Below are 14310 nucleotides of genomic sequence, written 5' to 3'. Positions count from 1 at the left end.
TTTAATATAATTTATAATATTATTCTGTGAAGTTTTCAGTTTGGGGTTCTATTCTTCAACATGAGAACTCAACTTCATGCGAGAGGTGGAAGAGAAACAGTTGGATCAAAAACATTAACGTGTCATCTCAAGTCTAAATTAAATTCAACGGTGAAAATTAATCTAAACATGACTTTAAATGGAATATTACTAGAAAATCTCCTACAACACTTTTTAGGGTTAATTACACAAACACCTTCTGAAAGTTTTTCATGTTTTCATAAAAACTCCACAAGTTTAAAACATTACACTAACACCACCTAAGGTTTTAATCCACTTTCGCATAAACCCTTCAATGACAAATTTACCCTTTTAATTAATCATCTAAAAATAAAAACCACATTTACACCATCTCCTATGGAGATGTCCAATGTCATTTTTATAGCTAATGTGGCAAAACAACATTTTGTAAAGTCTCCTATTCCAGCTGAGATGTCAAATTAAAGTGCTTTCTAATTTTTTGTCAAAACTGTCTACTTAGGATTTTTTTTTTTTTTTTTTTTTCACATTTCATTTGGAGATTCTTTTACATCTCATTTTATTTTTCGTGAGTGGTGAATGTTAGTTCTACTCCAATAGGAGAAATGTAAATTTGAGATTTCATTTATTATTTTCTCTTTGGTTGGCAAAGCTCACCTTCAAAAAATGTAAAAAAAAAAAAGAAGCAAATTTGTATTTTATATACATCTTCCGGCAAAAATGAATATTTAGATCTCGCCATTTTCTTGCCAACCAAAAATATAAAATGTGAATTTCAAGATATTCCATCTTTTATTGGAGATACTTTCATCCATTGTTAAACCTTCCATGCTTGTCTGTTATGAGTAATGAGATTAATTATTACTCAAAGGCCAAATGGTGAGATTTGATTACGCTGCGTAAATGGATTAGGACTCAATGTACTAACCAAAAGAAAAACAAGATCGATATGATAAAAGTTTGGGTGATTTTGTATAAAATCGATAAAAATTACAATATATTGAAAATAGATCAATAATATTTATGTTAATTTTAAATAAGTTAATCATGTATTGTGATATTTAAATGCATTTAATATAAACAAAAATTACAGAATCTGCCACTACAACTGGCACCCATCTCAACTGCCACCCTTTTTTTTTTTCTTCATATTTTTCATAATTTGGAATAGGTCAATATGGATAGACACTGCAACGCAATGTCTGTTTTCTGATTCTATTTTCACATTTAGATCCAGACACTATGTTGCAATGTCCATTTCATGGTTTCGTTTTTTTCCATCACTCACATGCCTCCTATACGTTCATTTTTGCATTTGGATTCAAACACTGTAATGTTGTGTCTGTTTCCTTGTTCAGGTTTTTTTTTTTTTTGTGGATTCAGACGCTGCATTGAAGTGCCTGTTTCCTGTTCTATTTTTTTATCATTCACATGCCTCCTATGCTTCGCACCTCACACAACTCCTGACTTTCACATTTAGATTCAAATACTGCAATTCAGTGTCCATTTCATGTTTTGTTTTTTTACATTTGGATTCAGACACTGCAAAGCCGTATCTGTTTCCTAGTTTTGAATTGCTGACCGTAGAGCTCTATGCTTTCTACCCTCTCACCGTTCCTCTCTTGACAAGCTCCTATACTTAACTAGGCTAGCTTTTCTCTTAGTGATGGCTTGCAATTGCAATTGAGAGTCTACGATTTGCAATGATATCTCAAATGGATGAAATGAATTATGGTAATTTTCGTATGAATGTTTAGCAATTTCGAAATTTACTATGGAATGATATTAATGAAATTCAATTCTAAAATTTATTTAATGAATTTCTACTACTATTGATTCATATATACTTGTTCATTGAGTTAAGTACAAAAAATTACTTCAACTATGGGTCAAATGACACTTTCATACCTCATCTTTTAAAATTGACAATGTCATACCTCATCTTACGAATTTGTGTCAATGTTATACCTTCCGTTAGCTTGGCCGTTTATTTCTCAGTTAAATGCTAACGTGGCTTGATCCGGGACCCATTTTTATTAAAAAATTATTAAAAACAAAAAAAAACATTTAATATTATTTAAATATTAAAATAATAAAGAAAAGTTAGTTAAAAAAAAAAAAACCAACGTCAATTCGTCCCTTCCCCCCCCCCTCTCTCCCTTCTCCCCATCTTCATCTTCTTCCCCTTTCTGCAACTACAACCCAAAAAAACAGAAGAGAAAAAAAAAAAAAAAAAAACCAATTTGTTTTCCCTGCTCCTCACCCCCTCTTCTCCCCACACCCACGCACCCAACCTCCCCACCTTCGCACCCCACCCTCTGCACCCAACCTCGCACCCACTACCTACAACCCCTAAAAAAAAAAAAAAAAAAAAAAAAACCCAGAAAAAAAACCCAGAAAAAAAACCCATTCTCCTAGGCAAGGACAAAATGGGCGCCGGGGGGGGGGGGGGGGGGGGGGGGGGGGGTGGGGGGGTGGGGGAATGGGTGTGGAGGGGAGAGGGTGGGTGCGAGGGGAGCGGACGAACTGGGTTTTTTTTTTTTTTTTTTTTTTTCTTCTCTCTTCTTCTTCTTCTGCAGGTTGGGTGGGTGGGTGAAGGGTTTCCCCTTTTTTTTTTTTTTTCTTCTCTCTTCTTCTTTTTCTTTTGCAGGTTGGGTGGGTGGAGGGGACGGGTTTGCTGCTGTTTTTTTTTTTTTTTTTTTTTTTCTTCTCTCTTCTTCTGCTTCCCTCTTCTTCTTCTTCTTCTTCTTCTTCTGCGGCTTAGGTTGGGGGGGGGGGGGGTTGGGTGGGAAGGGACAGGTTTGCTGCTGTTTTTTTTTTTTTTTTTTTTCCTTCTCTCTTCTTCTTCTTCCCTCTTCTTCTTCTTCTTCTGCAGGGGGGACGAACTGGGTTTCCCATTGTTGTTGTTGTTTTTTTTTTTTTTTTTTTTTTTTTTTGGTTTCCTTCTTCTTCCTCCTCCTTTCTAGGGTGCAGGGGGTTGGGTTTGTGGTGGGGGGAGGGGGGATGAACTGGGTTTGGTTTGGTTTGGGTTTTTTTTTTTTTTTTTTTTTTTCTCTTCTTATTCTTCTTCTTCCTCCTTCTTCTTTTCTGGGTTGCAGGAAGATGATGGGGAAGAGAGAGGGGGGAGATGCACGAAAGGAGAGGGAAGATGATGGCTAATGTTTTTTATTTTTTTATTATTATTTTAATATTTAAATAATATTAAATGATTTTTTTTTGTTTTTAATAATTTTTTTAATAAAAATGGGTCCCGGATCAAGCCACGTCAGCATTTAACTGAGAAATAAACGGCCAAGCTAACGAAAGGTATAACATTGACACAAATTCGTAAGATGAGGTATGACATTGTCAATTTTAAAAGATGAGGTATGAAAGTGTCATTTGACTCATAGTTGAGGTAGTTTTTTGTACTTAACTCTTGTTCATTTTAGATAATCTTATTAAAGTTTTTTTGTGTAAATGGACATAAGCTTGGGAACGGACGAGGACGCTGTGATATGGATATTTGGACACAGGAATGTAAGCCGAAGGAGGAAAATCAAATATACTTACCAATACTTTTGATGATTTTCAGTCTAAACTTTCTAGAGATTTTACAGTATTTTCTCCAACATTTTTTGGTTTTAAAACTAGTATTTGAATTTGTCAAATTGCAAGCTAAAAACTTCATAAGAATGTCATGTTGTTATTGTTTTTGTTGATGTTTTCCAGCATGAACAATAAATTCTGACTATTTATAATGGCATAATGCCCACGTGGCATGCATAGAGAGAGAAAGAAAAAAAGAATAAAAGAGTCAAGTTCTATCTATATATAATGACTTAAAACCCATGTGACATTCATCATTTACCTATTCCTAATTAATAAAAATATATTATTGATTAAGTCCTAAAAAAAATATGCTATCGATATATGATTAACTAGTTAAGTTTTTATTGATTTTTGGCTAAATTACCTTAAAAGTTAATATGTAATAAAAAAAAGTATATTAAAATACCTTTATTAGTTTTATTTTGAATGAATTTATCATTTATACAACCGTATATTTACACTAATGAGTAGAGAATAAATTAATACGGTACTCATTGTTCATGAAAATCAAATCTAACACAAGAGACTGTCACTTGCTAGCCAAAAAGAAAAATACATACAACAAAACAAATTACAAGAAATGCTAAAATGAAACTAAAATGCTAAAACGAAACCAAAATACACACAACAATACAACGGAATTTGAATAAGTGTTTACATAATCTTCTTTTCCATACGTAAAAAAGAAGAGACTTATAGAATGGCATAGGCAAATAGAGTTTTTGCACATTTTTGTTAATCCATGAACCGGATTTATATAGACACATAAGAACACTAGTATTTCATTGCTACAAATATGGATTGTTGAAAAATAAATTAAAATTACCACTATACAATTACAACCCGTTTTTACTCAGTAGATACAAAACACCCATACTATAGCACCCAACAAAATGGCCCCTGGTGCAACAAGAAGCACCACTTTGACTTGGGGCGTGGTGATTTAGTAGCAGTGGATAAGAAAACAAAAATGAAAAGTCCTACTATTCTTCCTCACTTTTTCTTGTCGCGAGCAATGTTGTGGTAACATAAGATTCCAAGTGCAATAGCACATACATTACTCCATGAACAATTTTTTGGTAATTAATCCCTTAAATTATTTGAAATTAGTGAATTTAAATGGGCAAAAACCTTCATTTATGGGTAATAATAGACACAAGCACAACAGATCATAACTGGACAATTCAAATGAATTACTGTCATACTTATTGGAAAATAAAAATGGTAGGATGATATTAATTAAAAGAGTAACCTATCGTTTAACCTTCTGAACTATTTGAAGCTAGCCACGTACTTTTGATAAATAGCCCTTGTAATCATTTGAAACTAGCCAATTAACCATTTTCCGTCAACTTTTATAAAATTTCTTCAACTTTACCGTCATATAAATAATTCAGGATGTAATTTGTCAAAAAATAATTTAAGAGTCATTTTCAACTGGAATAAGATAGAAAGGCAGACTATAATTAATCAATCGGAGAAGGGTAAAATAGAATTTTGTAAACGACATACAAACCATGCGTTTTGATGTGGGCACCCACAGAGGAAGAAGCGCATGTTGTGTGTTGAGCTCTCCCACTCCCAGAAAATTATCCATATCTTCGAAACGGCACCGTCGGCATTCCCCTTGTCACCCTTTTACCCATTCAATTTCACCCCCAACACTCGCGGTAACACGGTCGAACAGTAAAACGGTAAATCCAAGGCAACCCCACCCGCCGGGCCCACCTCTAAATTCTGTTTATTTTTCTGTCTTTTTAATCTGAGCCGTCCAACAGATCACTTACTCAACATCCCTCTTGGATCTCCCACTTTTCTCTCTGTTTAAAAATCCAAAAATAGCAGAAGGGAGAGAGAAAGCACACACTCTGTGCGTGTGTGCGTGCACTGCTTTAGCCTTCTGTGTAGAGAGAGAAACAAGAGAGAGAGAGAGATATGGAGGACTACAACTGTAAGCGAATGGCGGCCATGGACGACTCCACCAACGCAGCCATATCCAAGAGAAGAAAAGTTACTGCTTCAACGCCGCCATTGCCTCCAACTCAAACAATGCTTCAGCTCCTCAATTCCTCGGACTCCTGCTCCACCTTTTGCTCCGATCACTCTCCGCCTCCTTCCTCTTGCTGCTCCAGCAACGAACTCAGCGATGTCCCCGCTGCCGTCCGCAGCTCTCCGCTCCTAGATCTGGAGGTCAATCTCGCTTCCCATAGCTCCGTCCGAGCTTCCAATTTCTCTTCCCCCTTTCTTTCGGTTCGAAAACGAGGAGACAAAAGAGGAGAGAGAAACTAGCGGACGGAAAAATGTACTCCTTGATTTTTCTCGTTTCCGTTAAGATTTTCTCAGGAAACAAACAGACGATCACTCTCTCTCTCTCTCTCTCTCTCTCTCTCTCTCTCTCTCTCTTCATTTTCCTTCAATTTTACGTTTCTCAAATTTTATTGCAATTTAAAAAAAAAATTAAATTTCAAATTTCATTTCACCGCTTGCAGTCCAAGAGTTTCAAAACGGTATTCTCCAACTCGACCTCCTTCGTCAACAATAAATTCAGGTTTCATTTCACATTCATTCATAATTTTCCTCTTCAATTTCTCCAAACCGAAACGTATTTTTTTCAGGTTGATTTTTGTTCCTTAAAACTCAGCAATTTTTTTTTTTTTTTGTAATTCGCTGCACCAGCAGGGAAACGACGCCGTCGAGCGAGCTGTGCCTGGACTCGGACGAAATGTCATCGCCGGTGTCTCACCGACGGAGAATCCCGGAGAGAAAATCCCCTCCGTTTGAAGAGATCGAAGAGTTCTTCGCTGTGGCCGAGAAGTACGAGCATAAGCGGTTTGCAGAGAAGTGAGTACTTTTTTCACATTTTCCATTTTCTTTATATTTTCCATTTTTCTGCTGGAGTGCGCACGATAAGCCACGTTTCGTGTAGTGTACTCCACCGGCGGCGCATTTTAACAGGAGACGGAAATCGGAAACCCTAACTAACTAACAACATACCCGATTTTATCGGTTTCGAATTGGGTTCGGAATCGGGTGCAGGTACAACTATGATATCGTCAAGGACGTGCCTCTGGATGGTCGGTACCAGTGGGTTCGTTTGAAGCCATAAGCATTTCAGTTAGCTCTAGAGAGAGAAAGCAGGAGGTAGAGAGAGAGAGAGAGAGAGAGAGAGAGAGCAGGCGGTGGGTAAATTACAATAAACTGACACTCGGTAGGACAGAAAGTAGCATGGAAATGAAGGGGGAGGGAGGTGATCTGGGTTTTTGATTGTACAAGCTTCTCTTTTCTTCTTATGTGACAACAAATGGAAGCTTCTAATTCTCTGCAACTTCTCCCAACTTTTTTTAATTAATTAAATTCTAAAATTATATATATTTATTTACGCAACAATTTATACATTAATTAATTTTTTGTTTTTAGTTTTGGGAAAGAAAAGGGATTTTTGTTTGGGTCTGTTTTGGGTGTTTGTGGGTGTGTGAATCCCATCTTTTCTCTTTTTTTTTTAATCAGCTTTTTGGTTTATAATCAGCTTTTTGATATATATATTTTTTTTTTGCGTTTGGGGGTTTTTGGCTTTCCGAATATGCTTTTCATGTAATGGTAATGAATCGTTATGTTGCTTATAGTGGAGACCAAACTAACTATAGCTTGGCTAGCTAGGCGCCACTAGGAAAGTAGGTTTTTTTTTTTTTTTATTGTGAGTTCAAATTTAGTTTTTAATGTCACTTAGTATTATAGTCTAATAGTATTTCTCTTCACTTGTAAGTGAGAGATCTTAAATTCGATTCTCGCTAAAAGTAAATTTGAATCACATCATTACTAGGTCATTGTGAGGCTTAGTCCACCCCCTCTCCCTTAGAAAATTTTGTTTGTTAAAAAGAATTTGGCTTCTCATTTTAGAAGTCCCTTGCTAGCGATTGAGACTCATCTCCGATCCTTAGGATCCAATTATGATATTTTATGTCAATGATCCATTTGTTATGCGAGGACATGGGTATGTTGCTATTTTGTGACAGGAAAGTCATGAGTTCTAGTCGTGAAAAGCAAGGGTAATGCTTCTTACGATAGATGTTCCCCCCGCAACCCTTGCAAAGCGGGGAATCTTGTTGGCTTGGGATCGACCTTTTAATGCATCTGTTATGCATAAAAATATTGTATTATTGACTAGAGATGTCACAGTGGTACATCAAGTGCTCCACTTGCCGGCTTATGTGAATGTGGATTAACAAATTTGTGGTTGCAATTTTTTAAGCCTAGAATTGTTTAAGATTTGGAATCTTTTAAGATATGCTAATTAGGCTAATTTAAAAGACGGAAATTCAATTCAATGCCTTATATCATTATAGGTTTAGTTTTTTTTTATATTGAATCTACATTGTAGGTTTTGGCTTCTGTATTAGATTACTAGTTATAAAACAAGAGGTACTTCTACTAGTAGTACTGGAGCTGCTTGCAGTATAGCGACTCTTCTGTACCAAATTTTAACTTAATTGGATAAATACCTATTAAAGCCTTTTTGGATTCTAAAAACACTTTTTTTGCTGCTACTTTTAGAGAACGATATGATATTTCATGTACTTGACGAAACATTTGAATTCTAAATAAACTTTTTATTATGCTTTTCTGATAGCAGCTTTGCTAGCAAAAGTGCTTATGAGTAGAATTACTTCCGACATAAGCAGTCCGCCAATTCCAAATGCACTCTTAAAATGAAATTTTTTTTTTTTTTTGAGGGGGGGGGCGATATTGTTGATTGAAAAACGTTTTTTTATACAAACTATATTATCTACACTAAGAGGATAGGGGAGTGAACTAAGTTTCACAATAGACTAGTAATAATGTGATTCAAATTTATTTTTGGCGAGATTCGAACCTAAAATCTCACTTACAAGTAAAGAAAAATATTACTAAACCGTAATACTAAGTTGTTGCAAAACGTTTTTTTTTTTAAGATGTGTATCTTGTTATAGAAAAACCATGAAGAAAAAAAAAGAACAAGAGGGAAAGTAGAGGGACGGGCGGCTGCTTTTGAAAAGCTGGACAGGAAATATTCGCTACGTATGTGGGCAGAATGAGTCTCTCTATCACTCCCTCGCGCACTCACACACTGCAGTCTGCAGAGGGAGGAGCAGATATCGAAAGGGTCGCAGAGGGCATTGTCGGACACAGAATTAAAGCAAATCCAACAGGTACATGCATTTGAACATGATTACACACGTGTCAAAAACCCAATCAATCAATTATGTGGGGTTTGGGGTTTGCTTGCTTCCGCCCCCAAATAGATCAACAAACAAGAGTAAAAAGATGGACATATTAAAGTTAGTAAATTGGAGTTTATGACAAATAAAGTTGAATTGTTACACTTACACTAGCTGGTAATCATGATTAATGGGTTCTACTACTACATGGATCATTTTTGTAATATTCACTTGTATAATGCGGGTACAATGAATATTATTTATGTACTTCCAAGACTTATTTTAGGGGAATTTAAAAAAAAAAAACTAAAATATGTACTTTGTATAGAATTATAGTCATATTTTAAGTTTATAATAATTTTAACCAAAAGTTAATATAAAAGTACTAATATATTATTAATAACTAAAAACCTCTCCATTTACTCTTTTTTTCTTTTTTTAACAAACAATATTATTTACATTAAGAGGGAAAGGTGGGCTTAGCCTCACAATGGACTGGCAATAATATGATTTAAATTCACTTTTGGCGAGAATTGAACATAAGACCTTTTACTTACAAGTGAATGAATATCACTAGATCGTAATACTAAGTGGCACTTCTCCATTTACTCTTAACCGTGAAAAAACCAGAATTTGGATAACATTTCATTTTTGGAAATTTGCAGGAAATCTCTAGCTATCCAAATGGAAGGAAAAAAAAAACATCATTATGTTTTACATTAGAATTTTTTGGATATTACAATTGATGGTTTGATATAGAAAGAGTGTTGGAGAGAGAGGAAGTAGAGCAAAGGGCAGTGAGGAGAAGTAAATGAGGGACAAGAAGGAATGATAATAGATGGGGTTCCATGAAGGGGGTGAGCATGGGGCACTTGGTGCGGATGATTGCTCTTATTTTGTGAGTTAATAGGCTGTTGATTTTCAAGCTCACTCGTCAATGGAGTGGGTTATCGACGACGATCTTGTTTTGCATTATATATAGGTGATTTGGTTTGGGGACAAGTCTATATAGATCCACCACACTTTGACCTTTTTCCGGCTAGGAGTTCTTCGTCTTCATCCGAGCGCACAGCCACCGAATCGACATCGGCCTTTGCAGTGTCCACAGAGGGCTAGGGCTGGCTCAGCTTCGTGCTGTCACCGGCTATGGACAAGCCTATACTTCCATTAAGTATAACGTATATACCAAAATGTCCCTCACTTTTTCCTGACAAAAAAATTTCATTTTGCCTGAGAACTACATACCCTAAACCTTAAACCTTAAATTATCAAATATACCTTTACCTAACGAAACTTGAAGGGTTTGTCACACAAAAGGTAGCATACGATGCACCGATTTTTTTTGTTGACGCAAAAACGTTGCCCAAAGAAGGTCACTTTGCTCGTCAGACATTATTCGTTGGTCAAAGGGCTCTGAAAATACTAAAACCTTGACCACTTTTGCCCGATGAATTGTTTTATTCCATCTACTAAAGTTACTTCGCCTGACGAAAGTTGGTTCGTCGGGCAAATGGTAATTTTCGGTAATTATTGTATGTAAATAGCTCCACATGTTTATTAGGAAAAATGTGTGTTTAAAGTACAAGGATTGTCACTAACACTACAATCTAGTAGTGTTTCTTTTTATTTGTAAGTGACAAAAGTCTCAAATTCGACTCACTTGACTAATGAGTTTAATATCTAATTATTATGGATGCTTGTTACTTGGTTTAAGCCTGAAGCTTTGTTACATGTGAATAATTTTTTATTGTAAATTCATGTAAGTGCCATAGTGTGATCCCCCACGTATCAACTTAAAAAATAATCATATCTCGGTTGCAAGTATGATCCTCACATTTTTCTTCAAAATACAGCATTGTTATAAACATAAAAAATAGAAATTAAAAATGAATTTAACACTTAAAATGGTGACTTGTAATACTCTCCTTATCTATTTTCACTAGAGAAAGAGTACAAATATATATTTTTTTCTTGTGTACAATTTCTTGACATGAGAAGTTTTCTTGTGTACCTGTAACACTTAATACGTAAAAATATCTTCTTATATGTTAGAATATAAATAGGTAATATAATTTATATATCTTATTGATAGAGTATATTATTAAAAAGTAAATATACATGTTATAATTTGAATAAATAAGTAACACGAGGGTGTTTCAGTTATGTTATCTTGTGAGAGAATGAGAGACTTTCACGTGCAGTGGTGGAGGGTGGTGGCCGATCGATGCATTTTGCTTGCTTTGGATCTGATGCACCTAAATTTCAATGCAAACTCAGTCTTGAGAGTAAGAGAGACCCGACAGGTGGGGATTTGTAAAAGGAGGAATGTTGCTTGCTTATTAATGAAGTACGTTGGGGTTTCGATTTTGGTGTTACGGAAACTTATTAATTATTCTTAAGGTATTTGCAGTTCGAGATTTTTCATTTGAGGATTTCCGTCATATATATATATATATATATATATTAGAGAAAGTGTTACAGTGATTTTTTTTTTAAAGTGAGACTCTTTATGGATTCTCACACATTATATTTTTGTATAATATTTTATAATGTTGACACAAAAATTAACGTTTAATTATGCATTTGTTTTTTTTAACAAACAATATAGTTAATGAGTTAAATTTTTAGAAGAAAAAAACCGAATGATTAGGAATGAACTCGTACGAAAATACGTAGTTATCACTACTTTCCATCTCTGTAATAAATAAAACCGCATGTAGAGGATTTTCGTGTTATTTACTTTTCTTAAAATTCAAGCACATACCACTGTTTTGGCCCACTTAGTTTAGTTTAGCATTATTTTTCGTTTCTTTTTCTCTTGAAAGAAGTTTATTTTTCTCTGTGACAATCTACTTCTATACTTCATATTATTAAATTTAAACAAATTTAATATTATTAAAAATTCTGAATGCATTCATTTGCTGATTCTTGGGCATGCTAATGTTTCACCCTCAGATTATCAGTACGGTGACAATTAATTTGGCCAAGCTGGTCTTCTATATTATGTTAAAGTTTATTTAAATTGAAGATCTTTTTTTATGTTATCTTTAATGTACTATTTTATATTCGTATCATTTCTTAATATTATAATAAAACCGTTAACATTTCGTCTAAAAAAATTTAAACAGATTTCAAATTTTGACATTTCCAACTTTTAAAAATTGGTGTTGTTTACGGCGTCTGTCATGTATGATGGATGCTCAGTGATGGTATGAATGTTTAACTATGCTTTCTGAAATATAGATACTAGAGTATAATAAAATAAGAAAAAACTATTATATCAACTGTTAAATATAGTAGAATAACCTAAGAACTTTTTAGTTCCAAATCTTTTAATTATGTTCTAACACTTTAGCTAGCATTGTAACCTAACTTATTAAGTGAGATTGAACATGAAAAAACTATAATATGTTGCACGTTGTTAATGCTCAAATTTGGGAGGTTAATAAAGATCAGTGTGGTTGGCCCTTGATGGGCTCGAGGTTGAAACAATAAGAATTGAACAACAAAATTGAAGTGGTTCACTTCTAAAAACTGGGCTACGTTCACTATGGTGGATATTGAATAAAGGTTACAATAAGCACTCAAAGTAATCTAGTCTCTTTTTCTCTCTTTTTATTTGACCGTTATAAGGTGTACTCATCCTCCTTATACATGTCTTTGGTGAGCCCTAAGACTTTGGGCTTGAGTTTTCCACCGCCTTCACATTTAATGGACCAAGTACGTTGATGTGACCTGCTAGTTGTCCCTCCGTTATTTAGTCGACACGTGGCAATGAAGTGACACTTATTCTGATCCACTTGCATGTTTTCTTAGGCCAATGTGTACCAAGCGGTTTGTTCGCCCCTAGGGTTGTGGAAACTCACGCCCGAGCACTTGATATGTCAGCCTTTATGTCCCTTCATAGGCTTATGTTCTCGCAAATGGCCACCATGTGGCTTGGGGTTGGTGTTCGAGTAAACTTGCTCCTAGGAATTCATGTCATAATGTTGTTAGTATGCCAACTTGCTCATAGTGGTCGGAAAGTACTATATGAGGAAGCGCTCGGCTTTATTGCTAGTAGGCAAATCAGACCGCTAAATGGTCATCTATAGCTTCGAGATCATCTTTTTAGTTATGTTGAGCCTTGGTCTTCCTTCCCTTGGGCCTCTATCTTCCCTTCTTTCTTTGGGCTTTTATTCTTCCTTTGGACTTTTATCTTCCTTTGTTTGAGCCTTAACTGGACTTCTCCCAAGTTTGTACTATTTTAGAGGTCCAAAAGGATCCTGTGTTAACATACGTGAATCCACATAAAAAATAATTGACAAAAATTAAATATAAAATTGGTAATAAAACTAAACCATAGTGGTAAAATCAACAAAATTGAAACTACAATATTTCTAAAGTGACAATGATGAACCAAAGTATCATTTGCGACTTTATCTCAAGTTCAGACTTACAAATCTAAAAAGAAATTGGATGAGTACGTGAATTTCATTAAAAACATATCATGTTAGGTTTGCATATCCTTATAATTTTGCGGAAAGTCTTAAATTCTACTGCCTTCTAAGCCACCAAATTGGAAGTGCTTTTAGTCCAAAAACAGTTTTTCTACTCCAACCATTCTACCCTAAAATTTTAGCCCGGGATTATTAAAGAATGAATTTAGGCTATTTTTTTTGTTAAATTAATTTTTTTTTTTAAATAAATATGTAGACTATCGTAAATTAATTTTATGAACATTTTAATCTAAAAAAATTTAAATTCCGATAAATATTGGGTAGAGTCCACCCCGATTTCTGGGCTAAATATCGGGGGGAATTTGGCATTGGTTTAGCATTTAGCATTTAGCTCAAAATTTCCCCTTGGGTTGGAGTGCGTTTGGGGGGAAATTTTGGGGGGTAATTTGGCTTTTAGCCCACCATTGGAGTTGGTCTAAGGGGTGTGGGCTAAGCCTCACAATGGACCAGCTATAAGCATATAATAATGTTGTTCAAATTCGCGTTTGACGAGAATTGAACCTAAGACCTCTCACTTACAAGTAAAGACTAATACCACTAAACCATAGTAATAAGGGGCAAACGATAATTAAACTTAAACGTTATCAAAAGGTATCCAAAGCTTAAGAAAACAAAACCCCACCAACTAGCTCTTGATGTACTAGTGTTGTATTCCATAAGAGGTTTCAAGTTTAACATCGACTTTACCCAATGAAAAGTGAATTCCAAGAAGCCCCACCTAGTAGCTCTTGATCCAGTTTTTTTCTTTTCAATTCCTCGTGTTCATTCACCACCCCGTACCCATTTGAAAAATGAAAATTTCTAACAAGCGTCGCCAACAAACTCTTGATCCAGTACTCTGTTCTTCCTAATTCTAAAAGTGTGAAAGTGTCCCACAATTGTCACTTTTCTTTTTTGGACAATGGGATGAAAAAAAACTTGATGTATAAAAGTTTAAAAACCACGATATGTATAGTTAAGTGAGAATTACCTTAATATTATAATCTAAATCCTTGAATCAAATATAA

General features: G+C 34.9%; 1 protein-coding gene across 2 annotated transcripts; it reads left to right on the top strand.

Moving 5' to 3' along the window:
- The first annotated feature begins 5446 nt into the window (after positions 1-5446).
- On the top strand, positions 5447-6934 carry LOC148696978 (cyclin-dependent kinase inhibitor 7-like). Of its 2 annotated transcripts, none has more exons than XM_088694774.1 (4): positions 5447-5799; positions 6099-6157; positions 6289-6450; positions 6646-6934. In XM_088694774.1, exons 1-4 carry the CDS (start codon positions 5545-5547, stop codon positions 6713-6715), a joined length of 546 nt encoding a protein of 181 aa, XP_088550900.1. In that variant the 5' UTR covers positions 5447-5544; the 3' UTR covers positions 6716-6934. The 2 variants fall into 2 exon arrangements, with proteins under 2 accessions (XP_088550900.1, XP_088550899.1); XM_088694773.1 differs by having other exon boundaries at positions 6286-6450.
- The last annotated feature ends 7376 nt before the right edge of the window (positions 6935-14310 follow it).

Source organism: Pyrus communis, chromosome 5 (assembly GCF_041283825.1).
Source record: "Pyrus communis isolate YQ-2024b chromosome 5, ASM4128382v1, whole genome shotgun sequence".
Lineage (NCBI taxonomy): Eukaryota > Viridiplantae > Streptophyta > Magnoliopsida > Rosales > Rosaceae > Pyrus > Pyrus communis.
The sequence above is the reverse complement of the archived record's forward strand: the minus strand, read 5'-3'. Positions and strand labels throughout refer to the sequence as shown.

What these genes read in the sequence shown, in the direction of transcription:
- LOC148696978 (XM_088694773.1), top strand. Translation starts at nt 5,545, where the DNA reads ATGGAGGACTACAACTGTAAGCGAATGGCGGCCATGGACGACTCCACC. An exon ending in CTCCGCTCCTAGATCTGGAG is followed by an intron (nt 5,800 to 6,098) that starts GTCAATCTCGCT and finishes CACCGCTTGCAG; the next exon opens with TCCAAGAGTTTCAAAACGGT. An exon ending in CATAAGCGGTTTGCAGAGAA is followed by an intron (nt 6,451 to 6,645) that starts GTGAGTACTTTT and finishes AATCGGGTGCAG; the next exon opens with GTACAACTATGATATCGTCA.